The sequence below is a fragment of the Procambarus clarkii genome, chromosome 69 (genome assembly GCF_040958095.1).
Source record: "Procambarus clarkii isolate CNS0578487 chromosome 69, FALCON_Pclarkii_2.0, whole genome shotgun sequence".
Taxonomy (NCBI): Eukaryota; Metazoa; Arthropoda; class Malacostraca; order Decapoda; family Cambaridae; genus Procambarus; species Procambarus clarkii.
The window spans coordinates 3,346,872-3,362,954 of NC_091218.1; the positions used below are offsets into that span (position 1 = coordinate 3,346,872).

The 16,083-nt window shown below is 43.7% G+C and overlaps 1 protein-coding gene across 1 annotated transcript; it reads left to right on the plus strand.

The window, feature by feature from the left end:
• The first annotated feature begins 12,612 nt into the window (after positions 1-12,612).
• On the plus strand, positions 12,613-13,236 carry LOC138355792 (uncharacterized). Its single transcript, XM_069311318.1, has one exon. The coding sequence runs from the start codon at positions 12,613-12,615 to the stop codon at positions 13,234-13,236; it is 624 nt and encodes a 207-aa protein (XP_069167419.1).
• Positions 13,237-16,083: the final 2,847 nt, after the last annotated feature.

Genomic DNA, 16,083 nt, shown 5'->3' on the forward strand with positions numbered 1-16,083 from the left:
ATGGCGTCTGTTTACAAGAGCCCTGATGAAGGTGTGGTGAACCCTGTGTATCCGTGGGCCGTTTAAATCTTGCGTAGTACTCCAAAGCATCACATGATGCGATGCGCAATTTACTGCAAGTCGGTCAAAGCATCATATGATGCGATGCGCAATTGAAGGATTAAGAACCATCAGCCTGTCGAGATTGGGTTCAGTGACGAAAGGAGGATTGCCAATAAAAGGGTCCTGTCGCTCGAGACGTTGGGTACTACAGTTCTACGGGTGCAAGAGTATGCCTCCTCAAACACCCCGGCGTCAAAACAAAAGAAGGCCAAAAGAATAGTCAACACAGGCAAAAGGTTGGTGGGAAATGACAATTAAAAAGGAGAAGAGGGGGGAGAAAAAATGAAACATAAGAAAAAGGAAAAGTCGTGAAGCAGAATTCATGAGGACAGCAGCAGGAGCATAAGGCCACAAAAGGACAGAGGACTGTACCATGGAGCGTCACACTCCGGCAGCCGCCCACCAAGCCCCACTCACAGCAGCAATGGGGCTAGACAAAGAGGGGGTCCTTGAAATGTAGTTACATTATTGTCTACATCTGTCTTTATACTGACATATAGACCTTTAATGTTACTTTGCATATATGCAATTTAATTATACAATTGATTGGCTTGTGTCCAGGCCATCACACTCCCTGAGCTAACCATCAAGTAACTATAAAAAGGCATATATACTTTCACTTCAGTTATATTTATGCCAAAGTATTAACATGCAGCTTATATTTGTCTTTATGACGACATAGAAAACTTTGCTTATTAAAATATCTAGATTAAATTAACATTGATCTTTGAAAGGTCGTAGTTCCCTTCGATAGGGAGTGTGTCAGCCAAGAAACTTTGTTTAAAATACAGGTATAAATATCTTTCCTCCTTAATAAGGTATAATTTCTGTGATGGATTCACAAAAGACTATTTTATTTCTGCCTTTCTGATAACATATACAAATATAATCAACATATACAAATATAATCTTTATTTGTGAATCTCTTAATTAACCAATATATCAGAGCATGTTGGGTTCAGTGTTCTATGACCGAAATGGACACGAGTAGTTTAAGTGGCGAACGCATACCAACAAATAACGTTTGTAACTATATATCAAAATTATTGTCCTGTGAAGTTAATTTGCCCGAAACGCTATGCGTGTTATTGGCTTTAGGTATTGAATGTAATAGCTTTATCTATAAATCCAACATTATGTTTGTAACATCTTCTATGTATGTACTTTTACCTGAATAAACATTTAGATTATGCAGTTCAGTTTTGGTCGCCGTATTATAGAATGGATATAAATTCACTTGAATGTGTCCAACGTAGGATGACTAAGTTAATTCCCCAAATTAGAAATCTTTCATATGAAGAAAGATTAACAAAGCTTAAGTTGCATTCACTGGAAAGGCGAAGAGTTAGGGGTGACATGATAGAGGTTTACAAGTGGATGAATGGACATAACAGGGGGGATATTAATAGGGTATTAAAAATATCAACACAAGACAGAACACGAAACAATGGGTATAAATTGGATAAGTTTAGATTTAGGAAAGACCTGAGTAAATACTGGTTCAGTAACAGGGTTGTTGATTTGTGGAACCAACTGCCGCGTAACGTGGTGGAGGTGGAGTCCCTCGATTGTTTCAAGCGCGGGTTGGACAAGTATATGAGTGGGATTGGGTGGTTATAGATAGGAGCTGCCTCGTATGGGCCAATAGGCCTTCTGCAGTTACCTTTGTTCTTATGTTCTTATATGATTTTTTTAATTTAAAATAAATATTCACACGTAAACATGCACAAACCACAAGCCAAAGGTAAACACACAAAGGTCTCTTGTCTCACAGTCTCTTGCAGGGGATGAACAAATCCACAAGGGCCGTGACGAGGATTCGAACCTGCGTCCGAGAGCATCCCAGACGCTGCCTTAATCGACTGAGCTACGACATGGTAAAAGGAGTTCAAACTGAAGTTCTGCTGAACTTACTGGATCCTGCAGCCTCCCCGAGGCACAACCAGGGTTTTACACAACTCCCCCCTTGCAATCAAGCTATGTCAATAGGCTGTTCTTCCACTTCGCCCTTACTTCATTAGAAGTAATTAAAATAATTACTTCAATTAGAAGTAATGAAGTAAGGGAAAAGAGGGAGAACAGCCTATTAACATAGCTCGAGTGTATGGGGGGGGGGGGTGGGAAGAGTTGTGTAAAACCCTGGTTTGTGCCTCGGAGAGGCTGCAGGATCCAGTAAGTTCAGTAGAACTTCGGTTTCAACTCCTTTTACCATGTCGTAGCTCACTCGATTAAGGCAGCGTCTGGGATGCTCTCGGACGCAGGTTCGAATCGTCATGGCCCTTGTGGATTTGTTCATTTGATGCATCACGCAATTGTGATTTCTGTGTGTAATCTCTTGCAGGGGTTGAGCCCGTTGTGTGTTAGAAATAAATAATAAATACTTTGTCTATTCATTAAAGATATTATAAATATACATTCTACTTATTAATATCACCAATTAAATATGCGACAATTTAAGCAAAGAAGTGCGGCGACTGGATCACTGTACAGGAGGCCGATAGGCCAGCAAACACTCCAGGCGACCATATATCTTGGATAAGTCGCTCCACAACATTGTCGATTGGACCCTCGACTTCCTATGGCGTCACCTGCTACACATTTACTTCTAATTTCGCTATGAAATTAGAGTATTTCCGAGTACAAATAAATTTGATCATGTTCTGCACTCAGCACCAACATTACTGTGAGTAAATATACCACATTTCTTCATTACTTACGTAATACTAGCTGGCTTTGTGTAATTCTATGGACCGGTCTAGGCCAACACAGCGCGAGCGACGCAGCCATATTTTCTGCTATAATTACAGTGTCTGTCAGTAATAACTTATTACACTGTCATTCCAACTTACCTTAAGTGTCAATCTTTCCACCATAAATCATCATATAATGAGGAGAATTGGCCAGAATACGAGAACAACAACCAGCCAGGTGATGTTGTGAGTCTATCCACTGGGGAAGTGGTCGAATCGTACATAGCCGTTTCGGATACCGTCAGTTCCGTACACAGAACACCAGTTCGTTCACTGACAATTTTGTATAGAATCTTTTCATATAATAATTCCCTGTGTCGGAGGCCAGGAAGCTAGAGTGTATTTTTTTTTTGTTTGAGATATATATACAAGAATTGTTACATTCTTTTACAGCCACTAGTACGCGTAGCGTTTCGGGCAGGTCCCTGGAATACGATCTCCGCCGCGAAGAATCGTTGCTACAACCAAGTACACATTTTACTCTTGAGTTAAACAGTTAAGGATTTGCGCCCAGTAAATCCTCCTCAGCCAGGATACGAACCCATGACAAAGCGCTCGCGGAACGCCAGGCGAGTGTCTTACCACTACACCACGGAGACTATTCAAATTTTTTTTGAGATATATACAAGAGTTGTTACATTCTTGTACAGCCACTAGTACGCGTAGCGTTTCGGGCAAGTCCTTAATCCTATGATCCCTGGAATACGATCCCCTGCCGCGAAGAATCGTTTTTTCATTAAGGGTTTTGAAATGGTCAAAGGATTGGCAGATGCAGTTTAATGCTGATAAATGTAAAGTTCTGAGGTTAGGTAATGATGATAGAGTTACTAGATACGAGCTAGATGGTGTTGTGATTGCGAAGTCGGATTGCGAAAGGGATCTGGGAGGTATGATTAGTAAGAATTTAAAACAAAAGGATCAATGCATAAATGTTCGTAATAAGGCAAATCGGACACTTGGATTTATTAATCGCAGCGTTAGTAACAAGACACCTGGTGTGGTTCTCAAGCTATATCTTGCTCTAGTTAGGCCCCATTTAGATTATGCAGTTCAGTTTTGGTCGCCATATTATAGAATGGATATAAATTCACTTGAACGTGTCCAGCGTAGGATGACTAAGTTAATTCCCCAAATTAGAAATCTTTCATATGAAGAAAGATTAACAAAGCTTAAGTTGCATTCACTGGAAAGGCGAAGAGTTAGGGGTGACATGATAGAGGTTTACAAGTGGATGAATGGACATAACCGGGGGGATATTAATAGGGTATTAAAAGTATCAACACAGGACAGAACACGAAACAATGGGTATAAATTGGATAAGTTTAGATTTAGGAAAGACTTGGGTAAATACTGGTTCAGTAACAGGGTTGTTGATTTGTGGAACCAATTGCCGCGTAACATTGTGGAGGTGGGGTCCCTCGATTGTTTCAAGCACGGGTTGGACAAGTATATGAGTGGGATTGGGTGGTTATAGAATAGGAGCTGCCTCGTATGGGCCAATAGGCCTTCTGCAGTTACCTTTGTTCTTATGTTCTTATGTTCTTCTTATGTTCATCCAAGTACACATTTTACTGTTGCGTTAAACAGAGGCTACAGTTAAGGAATTGCGCCCAGTAAATCCTCCCCGGCCAGGATACGAACCCATGACATAGCGCTCGCGGAACGCCAGGCGAGTGTCTTACCACTACACCACGGAGACTGTTCTTCAGTCTTCAAATAAAATAATAAATAAATAAATATGTTTATTCAGGTAAGGTATATACATACAAGTGATGTTACATTAATGGATTGATATATAGATAGAGCTAGTACATACAATGCCTAAAGCCACTATTACGCAATGCGTTTCGGGCAAGAAAAACATTAATATCTAGAACTTAATACTAATTGAGCATAAAGAATAAAAAGTGTTGAGAACAAATACAAATAAAGATAAAAAAAAAGGGGGAACATGACTGAAAAAGCAGCACAAATACAATAGGTTGACAAACAGTGTTGATTAAAAAAAAAAAAAAAAAAAAAAAAAAAAAAATAACAGACATGGGTTGACAATAGAGGAGTGAGGTAGGTTACAGGGAATTTATTAGGTAGTGTTTAGTTTTTATCTTAAACTGGTTGAGAGAGGTACAGTCTTTAACATGGTTGGGAAGGTCATTCCACATTCTGGGCCCCTTGATTTGTAGAGCATTTCTAGTTTGATTAAGTCGTACTCTAGGAATATCAGAACTATTTATTTCTGGTGTGGTGCTCATGGGTTCTGTTACAACCTTCTATGAAGCTTTTGAGATCAGGATTGGCATTATAGTTTAGCGTTTTATATATGTATAATACACATGAGAGAATGTGCAGTGACTTAATGTCTAACATATTCAGAGATTTGAGTAGGGGTACCGAGTGATGTCTGGGGCCAGAGTTGGATATTGTCCTAATAGCAGCTTTGTGTTGGGTAATTAGAGGACGTAAGTGATTTTTGGTAGTAGAACCCCAAGCACAAATACCATAGTTGAGATATGGATAGATAAGGGAGTAATAGAGAGTCACCAGGGCAGGGCGTGGTACATAATATCTGATCTTAGAAAGAATGCCCACAGTGTCATACAAATTCAAAATGTCAAACAAATTCAAAATACAAATTCAAATGTTTATTCAGGTAAAGTACATACATACATACAAGGGGGATACAAATATTGATGAATTTATAGATAGAGCTAGTACATACAATGCCTAAAGCCACTATTACGCAAAGCGTTTCGGGAAGGAAAAATACTAGAGACTAAAACTTAATACTAATTGATATTAAAGAATACTAATTGAGATTAAATACATTAGAAGAAGTATAGGTTAGGAATTGTCTCCAAAGAATTCTCAAAGAATTACTCGTTATTGTTATCTAAGATAATTAGACGAGCCAAAACTAAATACTACGAAGATAAATTTACCCAAATAAAGAGCAACATTAAAAAAACTTGGGGCACAATTTCACAAATATTGGGATCTAAGAAGATTTTAAATAACAAACCAACACTCCTGTCCAATAACGATGGTCAGCTTTCAGCCTCAGGCTCTGCTAATGAGTTCAATAGGTTCTTCTCTTCCATTGGGTCATCCCTTGCAAATGATATTCCATCTTCCAGTACTGACGTTAAGGACAATCTTACAGGTAACTATCCACAGTCTCTGTACCTAAAGCCTATTAATTCCACTGACGTCAATGAGATAATCCTTTCCCTTAAAACCAAGTCTAGTGCCCTTGAGGAGATACCAACTTTAATTTACAAAAAAGCCTCCAGAACTTTAGCCCCTGCTATTGCATTGCTCTTCAACAAGTCACTTGAACTCCAAACCTTTCCAGATATTCTAAAAAAAAGCGAGAATTACCCCTGTACACAAATGTGGTGATCTCACAGATGTTAACAACTACAGACCTATATCAATCCTGCCTAACTTATCAAAAAATTTTGAAAAACTAATCTACAAGCAGCTTTACTCTTATCTAGCCAAACACAATATACTTAGCTCTTGCCAATATGGCTTCAGACCCCAAAAAAGCACTAACGATGCACTTATTCGTATGCTTAACTTGATTCATACAGCTCTTGATAAAAATGAGTTCCCTGTTGGGTTATTTGTGGACCTGCGTAAAGCTTTCGATACTGTCAACCACCAAAACCTTCTTCTTAAATTGTGCAATCCAAAAAAGCAAAATCACATAATTTTCTCAACAAACTGAAAACCCGGTGGACCGGGACGATCCGGAACGCCTCGGCTATGTTGCACTTCACCAAGTGCGCCCCCGGCGAGCGTCTGACCACCAAGACCACCGCGTCGTTGATGGACTGGTAGGTCACTGTTGTCGACTCCCACGGGATGTTGGCGTTCATGCTCTTGGAGGAATAGGGGTAGCTGAGGTTGTGCAGGAGCCTGTACTTGCCCAGCATAGACTTCTCTCAGGGCTATGGGAGAACACTTGAAGTTCTCGAATGGCCTCAAAGGGGCCCGCTATGCGTCCCAGACTTAGTTCCTTGTCGAGCATAGGCCCCACTATATTTGGAAGGGCTGTAGTTGCTGGGGGGTTGCGTGAGGAGATTGAAGTCAGTGCCCCCTCGAAACCGAGTATAGGAAACCCCTCCGGAAGCCTCCCACGACGTAGTCCCGGAGGGGGTAACCCACCAGGAAAGCATCAAGTGCGTCTGCGTCCACTGGCATTGTTACGTGTGTCGTTCCTCTTGCCCCTGTCCTGAGTGGGGCGACGGGAGCGCTTCTCCTTGGTGGCGGCGACGCGATGCTGGGCCTGGGGGCACGGCAGGAGGAGGCAGGGTGTCGCTTGTGGCAACGCGGACAGTAGTGCTTGTAGGTGCAGGAGGTGACGGAACAGCCTGCCCCTGTTGCGTGGAAAGCGTAGCTGTATCCCGGGGGGAGGCCATAGGCCCGTGCAGTGGAGAGCCATCCAGCTGAGGAGGCAACGGTTTGATGCACCACCTGAGTCCGCTCCTGCGCAGCGCGTTGTACCGACCGAATCTCCAGGTCGAGTCATAGAGCAGTCCAAGGGCAGCCCGATCTCTCCTTGTCCCACCTGAAAGCCTCATCATACCACATCCAGTCGCCACAGAGGGCGCGCTTCATGGATTTCACATAGTATACATAAATGAAAAGCGCATGCCCTTTGGCGGGATGTTGCTCCAGGTAGATTGATGCAAAATTGTCGAAGCCGTGCCCCCACAGCTTGGGCGTCAGAGGCGGCAGATTCTTAGCGGACGACTGAGCCTCAGAGGAAGTGGCGTGGCACGTCTTGGAGGGCCTGGCGTCGCGTTCGTAGGCTAGCAGCTCCCTAAAGTTGATGTACTTGTTTGCCCAGTGTTATGACCCTGGGTTCCTTAGTTGGAAACCAGAGGTCAAGTCGAGCTCTAAATAATAACTATACATTAATTCATAGAATTGGATAATGTGAGAGGGATATTTAATTACAATAATATTTATATCCGGGCTCTTGAAACTTGGAGTATGCCTTATCCCCGTCATCCTTGCCAAACGTAAGATGAATATTGCTTCTCACAGAGCATTCAGACTCTGAGCTTATTGTTGATTATTAATTAGTGAACTAGTTATCAGCTATGCTTAGTAATGATTAGTAAAGTAGGTCTGAGAAAACTTGGTTTGAGGGCTGCTGTACGATTAGCTGAGTATCAGGCTGGCAGTGAATCAGAGGCAGGAAGCGCGAAGGCTGATGCTTTCTTCTCTGTTCGGGCTGTGTGGTGTCAACAACTTCCTGTGGGGGCTCTGCCTCGATTCTTCTCCTCCTTCTCCCTTTCCCTTAACTTAAGCTACTAAGATAAGTGCAAAACCTGTGTACTGTGCTCTAGATATGCTTGTGTGATTTGTATAGTATAAGCCAGTGTTTTGGGCATCCCTAAGTGTTTGTGTTGTGATTGGGTACCACGTGGGCTTACTACCCCAAGCTGCCTCAAGCTTTCAAGTTCTTCACTAGTAGACTTTACCCTAGCTTGTCCTAATTGTAAAACCTTGTATCCTGCCTATGTGGACCAAGGCTTTTAAAGTAACAGCACGTAAATTTATAACACCCAGACTTTCTCTCGTAGGGCCTGCGGAACGTGCTCACCTAGTATGGGGACGGTGGAGCCTTCCGACCGCCGGTGCTGTCCCAGCCAAGAACTAGCGGAAGAGGGGAGACGAGCTCTCTCTGCGGTACTCACCGTAAGAGCTCGGGGCTGGAAGAGCTGTTTCGGCGCCTCGTCATGTGCCTCCTCGCCCTTGACCATGGGCGGCTTACCGAGGGGGAGGCAGGGCGGGTAGGCTGGTCCGAGAGGGCTGCGTCGTTCGTGTTCGTGTTGTGCCGTTACCTTGAGTCGGCGGAGGGGCTCCGAACCTGTGTGATGAGCGACTGCAGCGCCGCCCAGTCATCAGCCGAAAGTTGTGGGGGCTGGGCAGCCGCGCCCCCCGTGGCCTTGCTGGCCAGGTGTGTGTCGGGTATGTCGCCGTCCGTGTCGGAGCCCCCCGAAGAGGCCTCTGTTGAGGGGGAGGCGAAGCGGGCGGGTTTCGCCCTTGCCCTGGGCAGTTGCGTTCTGGCGCCCCTTCGTCGCTGTCCTCTCGTCGACGCCGTCCTTGTCCTCTTCCGCGCTGGGGGGTGTGGGCCGGCTTCTCCGTACTGCGGAGAAAGGAAATGTAAGCAGACGGCAAGGGCAGAGACAGGTAAAGCAGCAAATAAACCATAACAAAAAAGTAGGGCGAGAAGGACAAAGTGAAACCAGAAAATAAAGAATAAAAGTAGAACTAAAGAAACAAAATAAATAACCGTAATATATAACAAACAAAACAAAAATACAAAGAAATAAATGAATAACAAAAGTAAATAAACTATAAAAATAATACAATTAACAAACGCCCCTGAGGAGCAGCCCAGAAGACGTAGTGGGGGAAGGAGAAGATAAGATAAAGGAGACTAGTCGAAAATAAATAATGGAGAAAAAAAATGAAATGATAATAGTAACCAACGTCACTAAATTAAAATTCACGTGAAGTAAAACATGAAACCACAAAGAAGGGACAATAAGAAATATATAATTGCAAATAAAGCTTAAAGAAACATAATTATACAGAGAAAATAATAAATAATAATAATAATAATAAATAAGTAATAAATATCAATAATAGGAATTAAAATTATAAATAATAAATTATATAACTAATAACGAATAATAAATAAATACCCATGAATAAAATGTGGAACTGTAAATAACATAATAAATAAGTAGTAACTTCACTACTTGTAAACACTTTACTTGTATATTTTATTAATGTGGAAAATGGTAAATAATAAATAATTATGTAAATAATAAATTAAGCAATAACAAACCTACCTAATCATAATGAATAATTAATTAAATAAATAATACAATGAATAATAATTATAAAGTAATGAAATAATAAAGGTACGTATGAACACAATTACATTTAATATTCATAGTTATGACTAGTAATGAAAACTAAATAACCCATAGAACCAAAGCAGGAAGGGGGAGGGCAGAGAGAACGGCCAAGCAACAAGCATGCAACACCCGTAACAAAGGACTGGGCAAAAGAGGAGAAATTAAATTAAGAATTTAAACCGAGTAAATGAAGAAAACGTGAAACATAGGAAAGGTGGAACAAAAAACCCAAGAGTAAGTCGAACTGAAAGAAGCGTAAAAGTACACGCAAGATACGTAAATAAAAGACAAGGAGGGCGGTCCCCAAGGGACGGCACCGAACGCAACGAGAGCAAGGTGAGGAAGCGAAGGAGGGCAAAGGAGAAAACGACTACCCCGAAACGGGAAGGGGGGGGGGGGGGGGGGGAGAGAACGGGCGGAAACGGGGGGGGGGGGGGGGAGAACGGGCGCAAACGGGGAGGGAAGGAGACTAGTCCAGAGCTAAGGAAAGAAGAAATAATTAAATGAAAGCTGAGAAAGCAAAAACGACCCAAGAACCAAAACTTAAAACGAACGCGAAGAGAATATAAATAAAGGACTAATGATAATAAAATGTAATAATTATAGTCACAAATGGGGGACAAATATAGTTAAATAATGTGTATAGTGAGTGAAATGAGAAAAGTAGTAAAACCATAAGTAGAACTTAAATAAAGCTTAAAACCTACGCAAAACTTAAGAAAGACTTAGGTAAATTAAATTAAATATGAAAACAAAAAAGGAGGGACATAGAAAACATGAACATAAACAAAAGCAGGCCTGGAAAGAACAAAATAAGGAGAAACATCTGATTGAAAGTGCAGGACTTGAATGACCTAATAAATTAATAAAGAAATGTAGAAAATAATAATGAATTATGTAGAAAATAGATAAAGCGAATCAACATAACGAAACCTATGCTGTCCTGGGGAACACCAATGTTGATGGGTAGGGTAGGAGAAATTGAATTATTCACAGAAACATACTGGAGCCTGTCAGTAAGGTAAGACTTAGTGTACTGCAGGGAGTGTCCTCTGACTCCATAATGTTGTAATTTAAGATGAAGGTTTTGGTGATTAATAGTGTCAAAAGCCGTACGCAGGTCTACAAATAATCCAACAGGGAACTCATTTTTATCAAGAGCTGTATGTATCAAGTTAATCATACTAATAAGTGCATCGTTAGTGCTTTTTTTTGAGTCTGAAGCCATATTGACAAGAGCTAAGTATATTGAGTTTGGCTAGATAAGAGTAAAGCTGCTTATTGATTAGTTTTTCAAATATTTTTGACAAGTTTGGCAGAATTGATATAGGTCTGAAGTTGTTAACATCAGTGGGATCACCACATTTGTGGACTGGGGTTACTCTCGCTTTTTTTAGAATATCTGGAAGGGTTTGGAGTTCAAGTGACTTGTTGAAGAGCAATGCAATAGCAGGGGCTAAAAATCTGGAGGCTTTTTTGTAAATAAGAGTTGGTATCTCCTCAAGGGCATTAGACTTGGTTTTAAGGGAAAGGATTATGTCAGTAACATCAAATCAAATCAAATCAAATCAAATGTTTATTTAGGTAAGGTACATACACACAAGAGATTTTACAAAGAGTGATGGATTTATAGATAGGGCTAGTACATACAATGCCTAAAGCCACTATTACGCAAAGCGTTTCGGGCATGAAAAACTTAAATGACTAAAGCCTAATACTAATTGAGCATAAAGAATAAAATGAGTTGAAAACAAATAAAAAAAAAGAGATAAAAAGGGGGGAACATGGCTGAAAAAGCAGCACAAATACAATTTGGTCGACAAACAGCGTCATTAAAAAAAAAAAACAGACATTGGTTGACAATAGAGTGGAATTAGTAGGCATTAGGTACAGAGACTGTGGATAGTTACCTGTAAGATAGTCCTGAATATTAGTACTGGACGATGGAATATCATTTGCAAGGGATGACCCAATGGAAGAGAAGAACCTATTGAACTCAAGAACAGTGTCAGAGGCTGAAAGCAGACCATCATTATTTGACAGAAGAATTGGTTTATAAATTTAATGAACAATAAATAATAAATAAATTCCCATGGATTTCCCTACATATTTATGGTTCTTTGAACCGGGATCATGATTATTTATTGTATTTATATATACAGTTCGAGTTCTTACATTCTTGTACAGCCACTACCCAGCAGCATTGCGTTTTGGGCAGATCCTTAATCTTAATTTTTCCTGGAATACGACCCGCCAAATCGTTTAACAAACAGGTACCCATTCACTGCTGGGTGAACAGAGGCTACAGTTAAGGATTGACACCCGGTCAATCCTCCCCGGCCAGGATTCGAACCCAGGCCAAAGCGCTCTTGAAGCACCGGGCGAGTGTTTACCACTGTGCCTGGAGGACAGTTAGTCCTCGTGGCGCAGTGTTATTATAATATAGTATAATATTATAATATATTTGTAGTAAATGTATTGTAACTATCGTACCTGGCTGGATTTATTGTTGTATCAGCTGGATGCTCGCTTGACTGTTATTGTTTTGGTGACTGTCAGAACAGTTGTGACTCACATGAATACAGATCGGTGTTATGTATTCTTATTTTCTGTTTGTTCTAGCTTTAGTTCATATGCAGTTTATTTATTGTTAAAGTGAATATAAAGTGCTGAAACTGCATATATGTATTGTATATTATATGGCTTGGTATTATTGCAGGATGTAAGTGTACTGTAATTATTTGATAAAAAAGTCACAAGTTTGATAATGCGTTTGTTTACCTTAATGTATTGATGAAATAATTCAGCCAGTGAACATGAAGCGGTTACCACGGTCCGAGCGGTTTACTACTGACTCAGACTCCACCAACGCTGCTCAAGAATGGCGTCACTGGCTCAAGGCATTCAAAAACTTCTCTCTAGCAGTACAGCAAACTACTCCCTCCATGGACAAGCTGGGTCTCCTGATGAACTACGTTGCTCCACGTGTGTTCGACTACATAGCTGACTGCACTACGTATAATGCTGCTGAAAAATCCCTAACAGAACTGTTTGTGAAGCCCAAGAATAAAGTATTCGCAAGGTATGTGCTTGCAACACGACACCTAGAACCCGGTGAGTCGCTAGACTTGTTTCTTCAGGCATTAAAGTTATTAGCTAAAGATTGCCAGTTCAAAGCAGTGACTGCTGTAGAAGCCAGTGATAACTATGTGAGAGATGCTTTCATTAATGCGCTAGGTTCTGCCACAATAAGGCAGTGCTTACTTGAAAATAAAACTTTAGACTTACAGTCAGCCTTTGACCAGGCACACACACTAGAAACGGCACAGAAACTTTCTGCCTCTTATGCTCAGCCAGGGGCTACAAACGCTGCCATGACACTCTCATTAGACCTAGAGGACTCAGGAGGACAAGAAAGTGTAGAAGAGGAGTTAGTTTAGTTCATTTATTATGCACCCTATACCCATCTTGTGGGTGGTAGTGGAAAGGGTTACAGAGGCACATAATGGGCTCAGGGACTGAACCCCACAATTCATTTAGTTAAGCAAGTTACAGTCTTGATGAGCTAGTTACAAAATTCAAAAAACATCTTCACATCATCATTGGGGCTCGAGATCGACCACAAGTACAGTTTCTAAATTAAGCAACTGACATATGTGGAGAACTAGTGTCACAACTGATAAGTTTGTCCTGCACACCGCCCCCCATCCAGAAGGCAGCGGTGGATAGTTACAGTCACTTAGTTACTACCTACAGTTAGTAAACTGGGGACTGGAAGGTGTTACGAACAGAGTGTGTGTGAGTGAAAGGTGTTAAGAACAGGAGGCGTGTGACTGGAGGGTTCACATAAACCAGTCACAAGCCTCGCAACATGTGTCGTTATTCACACGAACCAATCACAAGCCTCACAACATGTGTCGTTGTTCACACGAACCAATCACAAGCCTCACAACATGTGTCATTGTTCACACGAACCAATCACAAGTCTCACAACACGTGGGCCTCCTACGTCACCCCCTTGTTGATGGCCTGTGTTATTATGTTGCTCTCTAGTGTTCCCACAGGTGGCTGGGCTGCCTCTGTCACCCCTTGTTGATGGCCCGTGTTATAATGTTGCTTCCTAGTGTTCCCACAGGTGGCTGGGCTGCCTCCCTCACCCCTTGTTGATGGCTCGTTTTATGGTGTTGCTCCCTAGTGTTCCCACAGGTGGCTGGGCTGCCTCCCTCATCCCTTGTTGATGGCCCGTGTTATGGTGTTGCTCCCTAGTGTTCCCACAGGTGGCTGGGCTGCCTCACTCATCCCTTGTTGGTGGCCCGTGTTATGGTGTTGCTCCCTAGTGTTCCCACAGGTGGCTGGGCTGCCTCCCTCATCCCTTGTTGATGGCCCGTGTTATGGTGTTGCTCCCTAGTGTTCCCACAGGTGGCTGGGCTGCCTCCTCACCCCTTGTTGATGGCCCGTGTTATGGTGTTGCTCCCTAGTGTTCCCACAGGTGGCTGGGCTGCCTCACTCAGCCCTTGTTGATGGCCCATGTTATGGTGTTGCTCCCTAGTGTTCCCACAGGTGGCTGGGCTGCCTCCCTCACCCCTTGTTGATGGCCCGTGTTATGGTGTTGCTCCCTAGTGTTCCCACAGGTGGCTGGGCTGCCTCCCTCACCCCTTGTTGATGGCCCGTGTTATGGTGTTGCTCCCTAGTGTTCCCACAGGTGGCTGGGCTGCCTCCCTCACCCCTTGTTGATGGCCCGTGTTATGGTGTTGCTCCCTAGTGTTTTCCACAGGTGGCTGGGCTGCCTCACTCATCCCTTGTTGGTGGCCCGTGTTATGGTGTTGCTCCCTAGTGTTCCCACAGGTGGCTGGGCTGCCTCCCTCACCCCTTGTTGATGGCCCGTGTTATGGTGTTGCTCCCTAGTGTTTTCCACAGGTGGCTGGGCTGCCTCACTCATCCCTTGTTGGTGGCCCGTGTTATGGTGTTGCTCCCTAGTGTTCCCACAGGTGGCTGGGCTGTCTCTGTCACCCCGTGTTGATGGCCCGTGTTATGGTGTTGCTCCCTAGTGTTTTCCACAGGTGGCTGAGCTGCCTCCCTCATCCCTTGTTGGTGCTATGAGTCGCTCCAGCTTGCTGCGCTCGACCTCCCTCAGCATACTGGCGTCCAGGTCTCTGGCATTCCTGGGAAGTTTTCGGAGGTTGGGCGAAAGCTTGAGCAGCACCAGGTGGCCCCTGTGGGAGAAAGCTCCGTCATTCAACACCGTGGTCATAATGATGATGTGACCTGCGTCACTGGTGAAGTGAACTGATAGTGAGTGAGAGGAAGAGATATTGAGTGCTTATGAGAGTTAGGGAAAAATTTTCAGGAGGATAAGGCCTCAGGAATGTAAACAAAGTGAAATGAAGGATCATGTTACAAATTACCGTCATATTGTGGGAACTATGTTTTTACTTGATCAAAGTTCATCTACCCACGGGTGAGTTTCCAGGGGACAAGCGTGTGGGAGCAGGGAGAGAGGAGACGGAGGAAGGGCGAGTGTGAGCAGGGAGAGAGGGGGACGGAGGAAGGGTGAGTGTGAGCAGGGAGAGAGGGGACGGAGGAAGGGTGAGTGTAAGCAGGGAGAGAGGAGACGGAGGAAGGGTGAGTGTGAGCAGGGAGAGAGGGGACGGGGGGAAGGGTGAGTGTGAGCAGGGAGAGAGGGGACGGAGGAAGGGTGAGTGTGAGCAGGGAGAGAAGAGACGGAGGAAGGGTGAGTGTGAGCAGGGAGAGAGGGGACGGAGGAAAGTTGAGTGTAAGCAAGGAGAGAGGGGATGGAGGAAGGGTGAGTGTGAGCAGGGAGAGAGGGGACGGGGGAAGGGCGAGTGTGAGCAGGGAGAGAGGGGGACGGAGGAAAGGTGAGTGTAAGCAAGGAGAGAGGGGACGGGGGAAGGGTGAGTGTGAGCAGGGAGGGAGAGAGAGGACGGGGAAAGGGTGAGTGTGAGCAGGGAAAGAGGGGAACGGGGGAAGGGTGAGTGTGAGCAGGGAGAGAGGGGACGGGGGAAGGGTGAGTGTGAGCAGGGAGAGAGGGGACGGGGGAAGGGCGAGTGTGAGCAGGGAGAGAGGGGACGGGGGAAGGGTGAGTGTGAGCAGGGAGAGAGGGGACGGGGAAAGGGTGAGTGTGAGCAGGGAGAGAGGGGACGGAGGAAGGGTGAGTGTGAGCAGGGAGAGAGGGGACGGGGGAAGGGCGAGTGTGAGCAGGGAGAGAGGGGACGGGGGAAGGGTGAGTGTGAGCAGGGAGAGAGGGGACGGGGGAAGGGTGAGCGTGA

Excerpts from the sequence above, each read along its gene's own strand:
- LOC138355792 (XM_069311318.1), top strand. The coding sequence starts at position 12,613 with ATGAAGCGGTTACCACGGTCCGAGCGGTTTACTACTGACTCAGACTCC.